This window comes from Suillus paluster, assembly GCF_016628075.1.
Source record: "Suillus paluster strain FC165 chromosome Unknown EDB91scaffold_188, whole genome shotgun sequence".
NCBI lineage: Eukaryota > Fungi > Basidiomycota > Agaricomycetes > Boletales > Suillaceae > Suillus > Suillus paluster.
In genome coordinates this window covers 1-16,378 of record NW_024537748.1, presented here as the reverse complement: position 1 = coordinate 16,378, position 16,378 = coordinate 1, and the positions used below count along the sequence as shown (strand labels likewise).

At 47.4% G+C, this 16,378-nt stretch overlaps 1 protein-coding gene across 1 annotated transcript; it reads right to left on the bottom strand.

Moving 5' to 3' along the window:
* Positions 1-2,169: 2,169 nt before the first annotated feature.
* On the bottom strand, positions 2,170-2,938 carry EDB91DRAFT_1088360 (uncharacterized protein; the record flags this gene model as incomplete). Its single annotated transcript, XM_041316413.1, has 3 exons — positions 2,170-2,647; positions 2,702-2,776; positions 2,835-2,938. The coding sequence occupies 3 exons, from the start codon at positions 2,936-2,938 to the stop codon at positions 2,170-2,172; spliced, it is 657 nt and encodes a 218-aa protein (XP_041169411.1).
* Positions 2,939-16,378: the final 13,440 nt, after the last annotated feature.

Genomic DNA, 16,378 nt, shown 5'->3' with positions numbered 1-16,378 from the left:
GCCCAAATCCTCCCACATTGCCCCCCTCCCTTCTCCCTTACTTTTTAAGACTAGCCCAAGCCCGTTGTGCCTTTGGCACAGGAAGCAAGCAGAGCACTTCGTGCTCTGCTGGAGGCACCAAAGGTGCCTTGTCTCACTGTGTCTACATATTATTTACTTGTGTGAAATAAATAAATTCTTACATCTTACATTTTAAAAATATTATATAGTTTTGTTTTAGTTATGGGATGTTGCACAAAGAGTTTGACTGAAGGTTACCTGGGACACTGGCTTGCGATCCCATGGCCTCGTGCCTCGGCCAGTGGGATGCAAGCCAGTGTCCCAGGTAACCTTCAGTCAAACTCTTTGTGTCATGCTATTGACTCATACACTTCCTCCCAATTATCTGATTTCCTATCTCCTGTGTCCCATGTCCTGTGTCCTGTGTGTCTCATGTCCCATGTCCCATGGTCCTGTGTCCCACTGTCCCATTGTCCTGTTGTCCCATGTCCCATTGTCCTGTGTCCCATGTCCTGTGTTCTGTGTCCCATGTCCTGTGTCCCATGTCCTGTGTCCCGTGTCCCGTGTCCCATGTCCCATGTCCTGTGTCCCATGTCCCATTGTCCTGTTCTCCCATCTCCCATCCTCCCATTGTCCTCCCATCCTCCCATTGTCCTCCTATTGTCCTCCCATTCTCCATCCTCCCATTCTCCTGTTTACCCATTGCCTATTTTTCCCATCTTTTGTCACGAATCCCCAATACGAACCATTTTTCATTTCTTGGTTTTCCTTCGGCTACTTCCAGTACCCGAGCCGGTCACGTGACTCATCGTTATAGGTCACCCATTGCTTCTCTGATTGGTTCCCCTACTCCACGGGCTAGAACAATCTCGCTTCCCAAAGAAGAACCGGTCGGAACTTGGGTTTCTGTTTAGTTGCCGTCTTACTCATTTGCTTATATATCATGAGTCATCTTTAGTCATCCACAGTAGTTGTACGACTCTTTTCTTATTGGCTGATTTCTTTCAGACTCCTATTCAATGTTATGTATAAGAGTAGGCTAGTTAGCGTAAGTACTCCTTAGACTTAACCTCTTCATTTCTACTGTTGTAGTGACCTAGACGTCAACGCTCAATCTACCCTGTTGCTCGTTATCATCTCTGACCGAGTCCTAGTGGTTGTGCACTCACCTTCAACATTATTGTTGGACGTCGGTCATAACATTTTTATATTTTCGCATTTTTGCATTTTCACATTTTTGCATTTTCACACTTTCACATTTTCGCATTTTTCATATTTTTCTATTTTCTTGGTGTTCTTTTTCTATCCTATTGTGGCTACATTTTTATGTATACACAATTACAGTACATATACATCATTGTTGTTGGAGCCACCTGCCAAATCAGTCAACCCTTACATACTAACGGACGAAGGTTTGCGCAAAATTCAAACTCCGCTTGACAGAACCACATGGCATTCCCTTTTTCAGTGCTCCAAGGGAGAAGGGATTCAAACAACCGAAATAAGCGCACTAACCATCGCCAATTTATACTACCGACGCCATGTGCGTTACGCGGAAATGCCCAAATCTTCCCACCTCCCCCCCTTGCCTTCTCCCTTACTTTTTAAGACGAGTCCAAGCCCGTTGTGCCTTCGGCACAGGAAGCAAGCAGAGCACTTTGTGCTCTGCTAGAGCCACCTTTGGTGTCTTGCTTCACCATGTCTGCATATTATTTATTTGTATGAAATCAATAATTTTTCACATCTTACATTTAAAAAATATTATATAATTTTGTTTTAGTTGTGGGATGTTGCACAAACAGGGAGACTGAAGTTTACCTGGGACACTGGCTTGTCATCCCATGGCCTCGTGCCTCAGCCATCGGGATGCAAGCCAGTGTCCCAGGTAAACTTCAGTCTCCTGTTTGTGTCTTGCTATTGACTCATGCCCTTCATCCCAATTCTCCCATCTCCCGTTCTCCTGTCCTCCTACTGCTCTAATAATGTCACATCACCCATTTCATACATCACTCCCATCCAATCAGAAATCAAATCATATTATAGGAACAACTCTAACACAAAAAACTATTCAGAAGGCTCCCAGCCAGGTGGAGGGCCCTCCCTGCGTAGCTCATCCAAATGCTGACACTCCTCTCGACTTTTTCCCTTCTTCTGCTCAAAGATGTGCTTTCACCAAGCATCCACCACCTTGCGACGCTTTCGACATTTCAGTGCCTCCTCCAACTGAGAGCAGAAGGTATCCACATCCCTATCATCACTCTTGCGGTCATGCTCAAGTTGCTCTTCCCACCACATGATATCCTTTGCCAACTTTACCTTAGATCGTTGCAGGTCATGGAGTTGCTGATCCATGGCATTGCGATCCTCTCGCCGAGTGGCGACCTTAGCATACGGGTCGTTGACTTGTCTCCGTTCAAGACGTGTCATGTGGCTCTCGGACCAGCGGCGATGGAGTTCAGCAGACCAGTCGGTCACAGCAGGCGCCGACAACTCAGAAGCAGCAGGTACTGGAGGAGTTGTGGAGGTGGGAGGTGGGGCCAGCATGTTGACAGGCTGGCGATAACATCGCTGCAGGCGGGCAGCAAAACTTGCATCAAAGCCCTGCAGAAGCCTGGCATTCCAGTCGACAGTAGGTCTGGGCTCCTGCCTTGCAGCTACCATAAATATACAATCAAACAGACATAGAGAGAGAACAACTCACCTGGGGACATGGCCTGGAGTGTCACATGATGTGGCCAAAAATGCGCCAGAGCCAGCATCAGGTGCTGAGGAAGCACTGAGAATAGTTGCTGTAAATTGTGTGATCAGACAAAAACAGATGCCGAAGAACTCACATGGTGACGTGACCCGGTGTGACAGGGAGCTCCGCGTCACGTGACGCGTCCAAAAACGCGTCCAAACCATTGTTAGGTGCTGGGGAAGTGTTGGAAATGGCCATGGTTGGGTGTTGAGGGCACTGAGAGGCAGTAGCTGATGGTGAGAGGTGATGGCAGGTGATCAGAAGCGATGGCAGGTGATTGGGAGCTGATGGAATAGTAGAGCAGTGTTGTGTTGTGTCGCGTCGCGTCGGTGCTGAAAAAAAAAAAACCATGCAATGTTGCCAAATCGAGCGAAATGTACATATAACCAAATTCGGACAGTGAGCTCATATAGTAACGGACGATGGTTTTGGGAAGTTCAAACTCCGCTTGACAGAACCATGTGGGATGCTTTTTTCAGCCAACTTAGCGAAATAAGCGGGAAAAACATGGCATCCACATGGACGCCATGTGACGAAACATGGACGCCATGCGACGAAACGTGGCGTCCATGTGCAGGTGGCTGCGTTCCCACCCTCCCCCCTCACCCTTCTCCCTTACTTTTTAGACTAGCCCAAGCCCGTTGTGCCTTCGGCACAGGAAGCAAGCAGAGCACTTCATGCTCTGCTGGAGGCACCTTCGGTGCCTTGTCTCACTGTGTCTACATATTATTTAATTATAACAAATCAATAATTTCTTACATTATATAGTTTTGTTTTAGTTATGGGATGTTGCACAAACAGTTTGACTGAAGGTTACCTGGGACACTGGCTTGTGATCCTGTGGCCTTGTGCCTCGGCCAGCGGGATGCAAGCCAGTGTCCCAGGTAACCTTCAGTCAAACTCTTTGTGTCATGCTATTGACTCATACACTTCCTCCCAATTATCTTGTCCCATGTCCCATTGTCCCATGTCTTGTTGTCCTGTGTCCTGTTGTCCCATTGTCCCATGTCCCGTGTCTCATTGTCCCGTGTCCCATTGTCCCGTGTCCCATATCCCATTGTCCTGTTCTCCCATGTCCCATTGTCCTGTGTCCCATGTCCCGTGTCCTATTCTCCTGTTCTCCCGTGTCCCATGTCCCATGTCCCATGTCCCATGTCCCATGTCCCATGTCCCATGTCCCATGTCCCATTGTCCCATGTCCTGTGTCCTGTTGTCCTGTTCTCCCGTGTCCCATTGTCCCATGTCCCATTGTCCTGTCCTCCTCTTGTCCTCCCATCCTCTTGTCCTCCTGTAGCCCTCTCATCCTCCCATTGTGTCCTCTTGTCCTCCTCTTGTCCTCCCATCCTCCCATCTTCCTATTCACCCCATTTCTCCATTCTCCATCTTCCCATTCCTCTGTTTACCCATTGCCAATTTTTCCCATCTTTATATTTTCGCAATTTTGCATTTTCACATTTTTGCATTTTGCATTTTTCACATTTTTCTACTTGCTTGGTGTTCTCTTTTCTCTTTTCCCCACAAAAATCCCAAAATCCCTTGTTGTCCTTCAATTTTTACTATTTATTATGTATTCACAGTTGCAGTACATATAAAATTCATTGTTGTTGTGCAAAATGGAGGGCCAGTGAGCACTTGCCAATCCCATTGTGGCTCAATTTTTACAAATTCCCACGTTTGGACAGTGAGCTCGTATAGTAAGGGACAATGGTTTTTTCAAATTCAAACTCCGCTTGACAGAACCACATGGGATCCTTTTTTCAGCGACCTTACCGATGCAACTGACGCAACTGAAACAACCGACACTGCCGACACCATGTGGGCTACGCGGAAATGCCCAAATCCTCCCACATTCCCCCCCTCCCTTCTCCCTTACTTTTTAAGACGCGTCCAAGCCCGTTGTGCCTTCGGCACAGGAAGCAAGCAGAGCACTTCGTGCTCTGCTGGAGGGGCCGTTGGCCCCTTGAGTCTTTATCATTTCAACACAATTTCAATAAATAAATTTTTGTCATATAAAAATACACATTTATACAATCTGTTGTACATCAATCTTCAATCAGTCTTCTAACTACCTCTGTGTACACTATATTGCTTGTCTTTCTCTCCTCTTCATCTTCAGGGAAAATCACAAATACTCTTGATGGGTGAGTGCACCGAGACAAACCCACATACAGCTGTCCATGACTGAACACAGGTGTCCTCAAATTTAGACCAACCCACTTGACACTCTGACCTTGAGCCTTGTTGATAGTCATGGCAAATGCAAGTCGCACAGGGAATTGTCGACGCTTCAGAGGAATGGGGTTCTCTTCATCACTGGCCTCCATATTCATCCGAGGAATCAGCACAGTGTCTTGATCTTGACCATCCACTTGAGAATTCTTGTGTTCCAATCCACCAGGATCATCCGAGTCCCATTATACAGTCCCTGTGTGGGGTCCAAGTTGCGCAGGAGCATCAGAGGCACTCCTTTCTTCACCTCCAGTCTGTGCAGAGGGAACCCTGATGGGTTGAGAGTGTGAAGGAACTCTTGAGGGATGTATTCATATTCCCTGTCTGTCACTGAGTCTGCACTTGTGAACAATTTCTTGTCTCCAGCAAATGAGTCGAGAATTGAGGTGTTGATCTCGTCCACATCAGTGTTTTTTGCAGAGAGGATAGTGTGGTCCAGGAAGTAGGAGTCAGGCAAGGGAGGATGATTGGGTTGGAGGACATCAGAGTAAAGTTTGTTGATCAGGGATGGGATGTCATTGTTGGGACATTGCATTCCTTCTGGGAGAGTCACTGTGCCATCTCCATCTGTGCCCATACCACCCCCAATCTCAAGGAGCCATGCAGCAAATCAATCAGATGCAGGATCTTGACCAAGACACATGTTTGTCTTGAGGTGGAAGATGCGAAGTCTTGGCCAGAGGCGAGATCTGCAAAAGGTGGCACTGACAATCTGCTCCCTGGATCCATGAGGCACCACTGGCAGGGTCTGTCTGAAGTCTCCTCCAAACAGCACAGTGATTCCTCCAAAGTCGGCATCAACACCAAGAAGATCACGCAAGGTACGGTCCAAGGCTTCCAGGTTGTGACGGTGGAGCATTGGTATCTCATCACAGATGATCAGAGAGGTGCGCTTCAGAAGCTCATAGACAGGATCACCCTTCTTGATGTTGCAAGTGCTGTCCTCATGGATGGGGATGGGGAGCTTGAAACGGGAATGAGCTGTTCGTCCACCTGGCAGAAGGAGAGAAGCAATTCCAGAGGAAGCCACACAGAGAACAATCTTGCCCTCAGCACGCAGTTTGGAAGCAATGAGGTTGCAGAGATATGTCTTGCCACATCCACCTGCACTGTGCACAAAGTGGGGATGTCCAGGTGTTTGATCATCACGATTCATGGCATCTTCAACCACTGCATCAAAGACTTGTCTCTGCTCCTGGTTGAGGGTGGGCACTCCTCTATCCACAGCTTCCTGGAGAACGTCCTGGTCATAGTCCAGTTGCTCGACTATCAGCTGGTTTCCCTCCCTGTCCCCCCAGTTCATATGAGAGTGAGGTATGTCAGGGAAGTTCACCTCGAGGGACTTGGCATTCTTGTGAAGAAGACCATCGATGAGATAGAGACCATAGTCATGGACCTGCTCTGGAGTGGGATCCTGGATGTGCAGTCGATGAATGAGACGGTGACGCAGATCATCGCAAAGATTATCCTTGAAGTTGTTCCAAAGCAGATGAGGGTTGGTAGGGAGGCAGTGGAGGAGTATGATGACAAAAAGACTTCGCAGGCCATGTCCAGTGCACATGTGAGAGGCCTCTCTCAAGCATTGCTTCCATTCCCCATCATCATCAAGGAGACCTCTGAGCTGACATGCTTCCTTGAAAGTAGCACAGACATGATCGTCAACAGTGCAAAGGTTTTCATAGGAGGTAGCCCCTTCAAAAAACAATAGTCAGCAGATGGCAGACATGAGAGGGATCAAATGATACACACCTGGAACAACAGTCAGAAGCAATCTCAGATAGAAGCGCTCTCCAGAGTTGGGTCCAGCAGCATACATTCTTCCAATTGCTTTTCCGCATTGGCGTTCCTTCCATGCCTTCCTGTCAACCCAGACAAAGCAGGAGGGAAAGTCTTGATAGAGATAGTCATGGGCTCCAGCTGCCACCAGGTCTTCGTCAGAATTGGCTATGAACCATCCAGTAAGGCAAGTCCCCTTGGCTGCAGCATGGTCCAGAACATCTTGGGCATCATCCTCAGGATCATAGACGACCATCTGCTCATCAGGGAGGTGGACTGGCAAGCGATAGACAGTGGGCCATTCCTTGTGCATCTGAAATTCAAAGATGCGCCACATAGCCTCGACAGAGCTGATGTATCTGGAGTCAAGGTATGATTTGACCTCATCCACTGCTCCTCCCATCTCCAAGGTGGCACGGTCGTGTCCTTTGTAGATGTACTTGTGGATGTACTTGACAGACTTGATGGACGCACAGACCTCCATGTTGATATGACAGTCGAACTCTGCCAACAGCCTTGGAGGATAAGGAACAACATCTTTGTTGGTGAAGACATTGCCATTAGGCTTCTGGACTGTGCGGCCATTGTCAGGTCGTGCATACTCTGGATAGCCATCGTCCTTCATGAGTGTTTGAGGACAGAAGGTCTTTGGATAATGCTTCTTGCAATGACCATTCTCCAAGCAACGTTCTGGAGTGCAGGGACCATGGAGCATGAATTTGCTGACAGCTTCATAGAGTTGTGGATGGAGGTTCTGGTCAGGAATCTGAGCAGAGATGAAGGAGTCGACCTGCTCTGCAGTGCGTATCTTGTACTCTGGCTCGAGGAAGATGAGGAGATGCATGTGAGGGAGACCACGCTTCTGATATTCAATGGTGTACACCAATCCAGCAACCTTTCCATAGAAGCCATCGCGAACCTTCTTCAAGAGGGTCTGCTGCTTCTGATAGAATACTCGAGCCACCAAGTCTGGACGATCAACAGCAGTCTGACCTTTATGACTGATCAGCAATGAAATCATCAATAAGGCAAAAAATGCGAACTGACCTGGAAGAAGATTGTCAGCAATCTCAGGCCAACTCCCATTTGCAGTCATGGTGAGGAATAGGTCTGGTTTTTTGCATGCACGACATATAGCCAAGGAGTCTTGAAGGAGTTGATACATATAGCGAGGACCTCCACTATGAGAGGAAGGAAGGATGAAGGAACGCCCTGTCTCAGCCAGATCATCGATGCCATCATTGAGGACATTATCTGTCAAGCCTCTGTAGCAGTCCGCCCTGAGCTTCTTCTGGTTTGTTTTGATCCAGTTCAAATTGCCTTGCTCGATAGTAGCCCAAGCATCAACCACATACTGCTGGAAGAGTCGTCCTGCATGAAAGATGTTGTCAGGCTCGATTGCAGGTGGACGGATGTGAAGGCGATAGCCATAATACAGCAGCTGGGTGACTTTTTTTGCACGACCACGACCACCCTCAGGGAGACGGAGAGGAATGTCAAGATGCCAGCCCTCCTCACCAGAAGGAAATATGAGGACATAATGAAGGGTGGAATAGGCATGACTGAGCTGGCTGATGCAGTGAAGCTGACCACCTTGGAGTCACAATACAATGTCGCGTTTGTCAGAAACGTCCTCAGATCCATCTCCAGGAATGATGGCAGCGATCTCATTGGAAGTAGGGAGATTGTATCTTCGACCATCAGAGCCTGGCTTGAAGTGAATGCGTACTTGAACATCTCTGTGCTGCTCTGGAGGCTTCTCTATCATGACTTGATAGGCTGCCTTGTAAAGTTGAGCATATGGATGGTGTCTGTAGAGCATATCATGGAGCTGTCTGAGGGTCTGAGGATTGAGATTGCAATTTCTGTCAACACGAACATTGGTGGCATGCTCTGCATCAAAGACATAAAGCTGAGCATAGGCAGGCTGTTGAGCTTCTCCAGGCATAAGACTTCCCATGAGGTGATGGAGAGATCCATGGATGCGAAAGGAGCTTGGGCCAGAGCCTCGAAGAGCAAGGTCATCGACTTTAACACCAACAGAGGTGAATGCCACAGTACTGTTGTACTGACGAATATTGGTGACAAATTCACGCTGTTGATACAACTGCTGGAGCTCAGGAGGCCATGGTAGGAGGGGTGGGAGATGAACTTGGCCCTGCAAGCAACACATGCCAAATTTTGGATTACGTGCAGAGGAGTTGGTGAGTCTTTCAGTTGCAAAGTGACGGGCATGACAGTTGGGACACTCTACAGTGAGAGGACCAAGAGTGTGATGATTGATAGGCTCTGCATATGGCTGACCTCCAGGAGGAACAGGAGCATTATGAGGTGGTTGTTGAACAGGAATAGGAATGTTCTGTGGTGGTGGTGGTGGTGGTGATGGTGGTGGTGGTTGATCGGCATTTTGCTCATCCTCTGGATCATCCTGCTGACGATGTTCACGCTCCTGAGCTCTCCTTCTCTCCTCGTCCTGGTCATGCTGCTCCTGTGATCCTGGATTGTGATAGTCCTGCCAAGCATCATCCAGATTTGCCTGAAGCTGAAGCCTCTCTTGCTCTGCCTGAAGATGATGCTCCTGCTCCTGCTGAGCTATGTGATGACAACGTGCTTCCTCTTCCTGTGCACGCAAGAGAGCTTGTTGTTGGGCTTGCAAAAGTTGTGCTTGCCTATGCATCTCTTGATCCAGCAACTGTTGCTGAAGCTGTTGCCGCTGGTGGGCCTCCTGTGCTTGTCGCTGCAACTGTTCATGAAGCTGTTGCTGACGATGAGCCTCCTGTGCTTGTCGCTGCATCATTTCCTCCCTCACTTGGCGAAGACGTGGATCTTCCATGTCTTCAACCTGATTTTGCAAGTTTTGCAAATGATGATGAAACTGAACGTTAAATCGAGCATAATCAGGTTCAGGTTGAGGATCAGGAGGTTGAGGAGGATTAGGAGGATTAAATGGAGCAGGAGGCAAATCAGGAGGTGGTGGATTGGGAGCAGGACCCCGTCTGTTACATCTTTGCCTTCGACGTTCCTCCTGAGCACGATTGAAATTTTCCATTAGATTGAAGTTATGGTCAACTCCAACTCGTACTCCCTGAACACCAGGCTCATGGAGAAAGGGATGGGCATTCTGCATGTTTTGAGGGCGAGCTGCACCCTCATAATATACAGCACCATACATTGGCATTTGAGCAGCAGGATAGACAGGAGGAGGAGCTGGGGCAGGGACAGGAGGAGGGTGATAGCCACCAAACCCTGGAGGATAGATGGGGGCAGGAGCAGGAGCAGGAGCAGGGGGAGGTTGATAGTCACCAAACCCTGGAGGATAGACGGGGGCAGGAGCAGGAGCAGGAGGAAAATAGCCAAAGCCTGGAGCAGGCAGGTGTGGTGGTGGGTGATGAGCATGCCACTGACGATGCACCTCATGACGCTCAATTGCATTCCATGGAATTCCAGGAAATCTCTGCACAGGGATCTGAGCATGATTTAAATTTCCTAACATTTGAGGAACATTCTGAATAGGATATTATGTTAGTAATGGTCGAAGTTTTTGTTAAAAAAAATAGACATACAATATGGGCAAGGTCATTTTGTGGTAAACACCGTGCAGGAGGCGAGCCAAGATTACATTGATTTCTCTCAGCCTGACGTGCAGCAGACTGAGCTCGTTGAGGGGAAGTAGGTGGAGTGGAAGGAAGCCTGAGGAGAAATTAATTAGCAGGACTCAATAAAAATATATATATAAATGATATACGAACATGGCAGTATGTAGCAACAAAATCGAAAAATGGGGCAAAATCTGGCTAATGGATAGGATAGAAATACCACTGCAGCAAAATTAGTTGAGGAAAACATGAGAGACACATTACGTACATGGGTCAGAATCCAACAAAGTGGGTGTGTGTGGGTGGTTGAAGAAGTCTGAGCCTCCCGAGGACAGGATCGTGTCAGGAATCGACGTATGACAGTGCTGAAGACAACAAAAATGCTGTCCGAGATATTATCCCAGGGGATAGGAAGGCAACTGTGAGCAACTGCCAGATAGAACACCCAGCAGTCAGACTCAATGCAAAAAGTGTCCCGCCAACCAAATCTCTGCACTGTAGTGCTATCAGAGGTCCCAGCAAAAGCTGATAGCAACCAGCAAACACCCGTAAAAACAGGCAGCCAGGGAGGTAGGACTTGACACGGAGATCTCACAGGACAGTCTTTGACAACTGCAAAAGACGCCCGCAAGACTCCTCACATGTTCGTCTTGTATTTAGGTACCTGATTTCCCCCGTTCCTCCGTGGGATTCGGGCCCAGAAACAAACAACAAACACACCACACGAACCTACTCTCCAAAAGGGTCCAGGGGGGGTCCAAAGGGTCCAGGAGGGTCCAGGGGTCCAAGGGAGGTCTAAACGCGGTCCAAATGGTCCAAAATGCGGTCCAAAAGCAGCAGAAAAGCGAAAATCACTATATTTTTTTGAATCTTTCAAGTTATTATTATATTTTTGTATTTAAATAAGTAAAGCTTACCCCAGGAGGGGAATTTCACTACAAATTTACAAATCACTGGGGAGAGGATACTTCAACAATTTCAACAATAGTATAGTGTGTGAGGAAACAGATGGTGGGGGGAAAGAGGTGTTTAGATTGCAAGGTTTCGAAACTCGTAGGGAAATGGAACTCCAAAAATGAAAAGCACACGAAAATTCCTAAAAGGTCTGATAACCGACGCAACCGAAACAACCGACACTGCTGGAATACGCGGAATACGCGTCTCTCACGGTTTCCCCCATACCATTCTCCCTTACTTTATAGACTAGCCCAAGCCTGTTGTGCCTTCGGCACAGGAAGCAAGCAGAGCACTTCGTGCTCTGCTGGAGGCACCAAAGGTGCCTTGTCTCACTGTGTCTACATATTATTTACTTGTGTGAAATAAGTAAATTCTTACATCTTACATTTAAAAAAATATTATATAGTTTTGTTTTAGTTATGAGATGTTGCACAAAGAGTTTGACTGAAGGTTACCTGGGACACAGGCTTGCGATCCCGTGGCCTCGTGCCTCAGCCAGTGGGATGCAAGCCAGTGTCCCAGGTAACCTTCAGTCAAACTCTTTGTGTCATGCTATTGATTCATACACTTCCTCCCAATTATCTTGTCCCATGTCCTGTTGTCCCGTGTCCCATGTCCTGTGTCCTGTGTCCTGTGTCCTGTGTCCCGTGTCCTGTGTCCTGTGTCCTGTGTCCCGTGTCCCGTGTCCCGTGTCCCGTGTCCCGTGTCCCGTGTCCCGTGTCCCGTGTCCCGTGTCCCGTTTCCTGTTGTCCCATGTCCCATTTCCTGTTGTCCCATGTCCCGTGTCCTGTTGTCCTGTTGTCCCGTTGTCCTGTTGTCCCGTGTCCCATGTCCTGTTGTCCCATTGTCCCATGTCCCATGTCCTGTGTCCTATTGTCCCATGTCCTGTGTCCCATTGTCCCATGTCTTGTTGTCCCGTTGTCCCATGTCCCATTGTCCTGTGTCCCATTGTCCCATGTCTTGTTGTCCCATTGTCCCATGTCCCATTGTCCTGTCCTCCCATCTCCCATCCTCCCATTGTCTTCTCATCCTCCCATTGTGTCCTCTTGTCCTCCTCTTGTCCTCCCATCCTCCCATCTCCCTATTCACCCCATTTTTCCATTCTCCATCTTCCCATTCCCCTGTTTACCCATTGCCAATTTTTCCTATCTTTATATTTTCGCAATTTTGCATTTTCACATTTTTGCATTTTGCATTTTTCACATTTTTCTACTTGCTTGGTGTTCTCTTTTCTCTTTTCCCCACAAAAATCCCAAAATCCCTTGTTGTCCTTCAATTTTTACTATTTATCATGTATTCACAGTTACAGTACATATAAAATTCATTGTTGTTGTGCAAAATGGAGGGACAGTGAGCACCTGCCAAATTAGTCAACCCTCGTATACTAATGGACAATGGTTTTTCGCAAATTCAAACTCCGGTTGACAGAACCACATGGGATTCCTTTTTTCAGCGACCTTACCAACACAACCAAAACAACCAACACTGCCGAAATACGCGGAATACGCGTCTCTCACAGTTTCCCCCATACCATTCTCCCTTACTTTATAGACAAGTCCAAGCCCATTGTGCCTTCGGCACAGGAAGCAAGCAGAGTGCTTTGCACTCTGCTGGAGGCACCAAAGGTGCCTTGCCTCAATGTATCTACATATTATTTAATTATAACAAATCAAGAATTTCTTCCATCCTACATTATATAGTTTTGTTTTAGTTATTATGAGATGTTGCACAAACAGTTTGACTGAAGGTTACCTGGGACACAGGCTTGCGATCCCATGGCCTTGTGCCTCGGCCAGCGGGATGCAAGCCAGTGTCCCAGGTAACCTTCAGTCAAACTCTTTGTGTCATGCTATTGACTCATACACTTCCTCCCAATTATCTTGTCCTGTGTCCTGTTGTCCCGTGTCCCATTGTCTTGTGTCCCGTGTCCCGTGTCCCGTGTCCCGTGTCCCGTGTCCCGTGTCCCGTGTCCCGTGTCCCATGTCCCGTGTCCCATGTCCCGTGTCCCATGTCCCATGTCCCATGTCCCATTGTCTGTCCTCCTGTCTTCCATCCTCCCATTGTCCTCCCATTGTCCTCCCATCCTCTTGTCCTCTCATCCTCCTCTTGTCCTCCCATCCTCCCATTGTTCTCCCATCCTTCTGTTGTCCTCCTATTTTCCTCCCATCCTCCCATCCTCCCTATTCACCCCATTTTTCCATTCTCCATCTTCCCATTCCCCTGTTTACCCATTGCCAATTTTTCCCATCTTTATATTTTCGCAATTTTGCATTTTCACATTTTTGCATTTTGCATTTTGCATTTTTCACATTTTTCTACTTGCTTGCTGTTCTCTTTTCTCTTTTCCCCACAAAAATCCCAAAATCCCTTGTTGTCCTTCAATTTTTACTATTTATTATGTATTCAGTTACAGTACATATAAAATTCATTGTTGTTGTGCAAAATGGAGGGCCAGTGAGCACTTGCCAATCCCATTGTGGCTCAATTTTTACAAATTCCCACGTTTGGACAGTGAGCTCGTATAGTAAGGGACAACGGTTTTTTCAAATTCAAACTCCGCTTGACAGAACCACATGGGATCCTTTTTTCAGCGACCTTACCGACGCAACCGACACCATGTGGGCTACGCGAAAATGCCCAAATCCTCCCACATTCCCCCCCTCCCTTCTCCCTTACTTTTTAAGACTAGCCCAAGCCCGTTGTGCCTTCGGCACAGGAAGCGAGCAGAGCACTTTGTGCTCTGCTGGAGGCACCAAAGGTGCCTTGTCTCACTGTGTCTACATATTATTTAGTTGTGTGAAATCAATCATTTCTTACATCTTACATTTTCAAAATATTATATAATTTTGTTTTAGTTATGGGATGTTGCACAAACAGTTTGACTGAAGGTTACCTGGGACACTGGCTTGCAATCCCGTGGCCTCGTGCCTCAGCCAGTGGGATGCAAGCCAGTGTCCCAGGTAACCTTCAGTCAAACTGTTTGTGTCTTGCTACTGACTCATGCCTTTTCCCCTCAATTCTCCTATCTCTCATCTCCCATCTCCTGTGTCCTGTGTCCTGTGTCCCGTGTCCCTTGTCCCGTGTCTCATGTCCTGTTGTCCCATGTCCTGTTGTCCTGTGTCCTGTTGTCCCGTATCCTGTGTCCCATGTCCCGTGTCCCGTGTCCCTTGTCCCATGTCTCATGTCCCGTTGTCCCATGTCCTGTTGTCCCGTGTCCCATGTCCCGTGTCCTGTGTCCCATTGTCCTGTGTCCTGTGTCCCATGTCCTGTGTCCCATTGTCCCATGTCCCATTGTCCTGTCCTCCCATCTCCCATCCTCCCATTGTCCTCCCATCCTCTTGTCCTCCTGTAGTCCTGTTCTCTCATCCTCCCATTGTCCTCCCATTCTCCCATTGTTCACCCATCCTTCTGTTGCCTACCATTTCTCCATTCTCCTGTTTACCCATTGCCAATTTTTGCCATCTTTATATTTTTGCATTTTTGCATTTTTTCACATTTTTGCATTTTTGCATTTTTCACATTTTTCTACTGGCTTGGTGTTCTCTTTTTTCTTTTCCCCCAAAAAATCCCAAAATCCCTTTTTGTCCTTCAATTTTTACTATTTATCATCATGTATCACAGTTACAGTACATATAAAATCATTGCTGTTGTGCAAAATGGAGGGCCAGTGAGCACCTGCCAATCCCATCTTTCTATTTTCGCATTTTCGCATTTTTCACATTTTTGGTGTTCTTGTTCTATCCCAAGATTCCCTTGTTGTGGCTCAATCATAATATTATGGGAGACCGGTTTTGTGGCTGTGTGTGGGAGACGCGTAGCTCGCTAAAGGCCACATGGGAACGCTTAGCTCGCTTAACCTCGATTTAGAAATTTCACGTGGTTCTGTCAATCGGAGTTTCAATTTCAAAAAAACCATTCTCCCTTACTATACGACCTCACTGTCCAAAATTGGTTATAGGTAAAAATTGAGCCACAACAAGGGGAGGAACACCAAGCAAATAGAAAAATGTGAAAAGTGCGAAAATATAAAGATAGGAAAAATGGGCAATGGGTAAACATGGGAATGGGAAGGTGGAGAATGGAGAAATGGGGTTGAATGGGGAGATGGGAGGAGGATGATGGGATCATGGGAGAACAGGAGAATGGGAGAACAGGAGAACGGGAAAACGGGAGATAGGAAAGCAGAAAATAGGACAGAGACACAGGAGAATTTTTTGGGAAGGGCAAGAGTCAACAGCAAGACACTGGCTTGCATCCCGCTGGCCGAGGTACGAGGCCACGGGATTGCAAGCCAGTGTCTTGCTGTTGACTCTTGCCCTTCCCAAAAAATTCTCCCGTGTCCTCTGTCCTCAGAATTAAAATAAAAGTATATAGTATTTTGTAAATGTAATATGTAGACATGTGCCGAAGGCACAACGGGTGTGGGCTAGTTTTTACAAATACAGTACATATAACCAATTTTGGACAGTGAGGCTTGTATAGTAGGGGACAATGGTTTCGCAAAATCAAACTCCGGTTGACAGAACCACGTGGGATGCTTTTTTCAGCCACTTTAGCGAAATAACCGTATCTAACCTTCGCCAGCTGACGCTGGCGAGGCCTACCGACACCATGTGCTCTACGCGGAATACCCGTCTCCCACCCCTTCCCCCATACCATTCTCCCTTACTTTATTACTTTATTTATAGATTCTTAGACTAGAGTCGATTCTTCTTAGACTAGCTGTGCGGTTCCAAAGGATAACGAGAATAATATCAATGAATACCTTACTTGCCAAGGATCCGATCCGGGCGTCACGATCACGCGAAGACCAATATAAATCTACGCGTCCGGCGTGTCTTGGCATGCCCTTCGACGGCTTCGTCAAATTTTCATTCGAAACACCCGAGTCTGCGAAAGCTCGACTGTATCTCACTCTCCAGCATGCCTGCAAACAGTGCTGATCCTTTAAACAGCCAAAAGCGATCTTCAGGGCCTTGAACTGGCAGAACATCACTTTGGTCCCTTACTTCACCCAACCCGCGCCACGCAAAGCGCATGGACCAACTATTCCACCAATCGCCTCAAAAACACTCAAAAA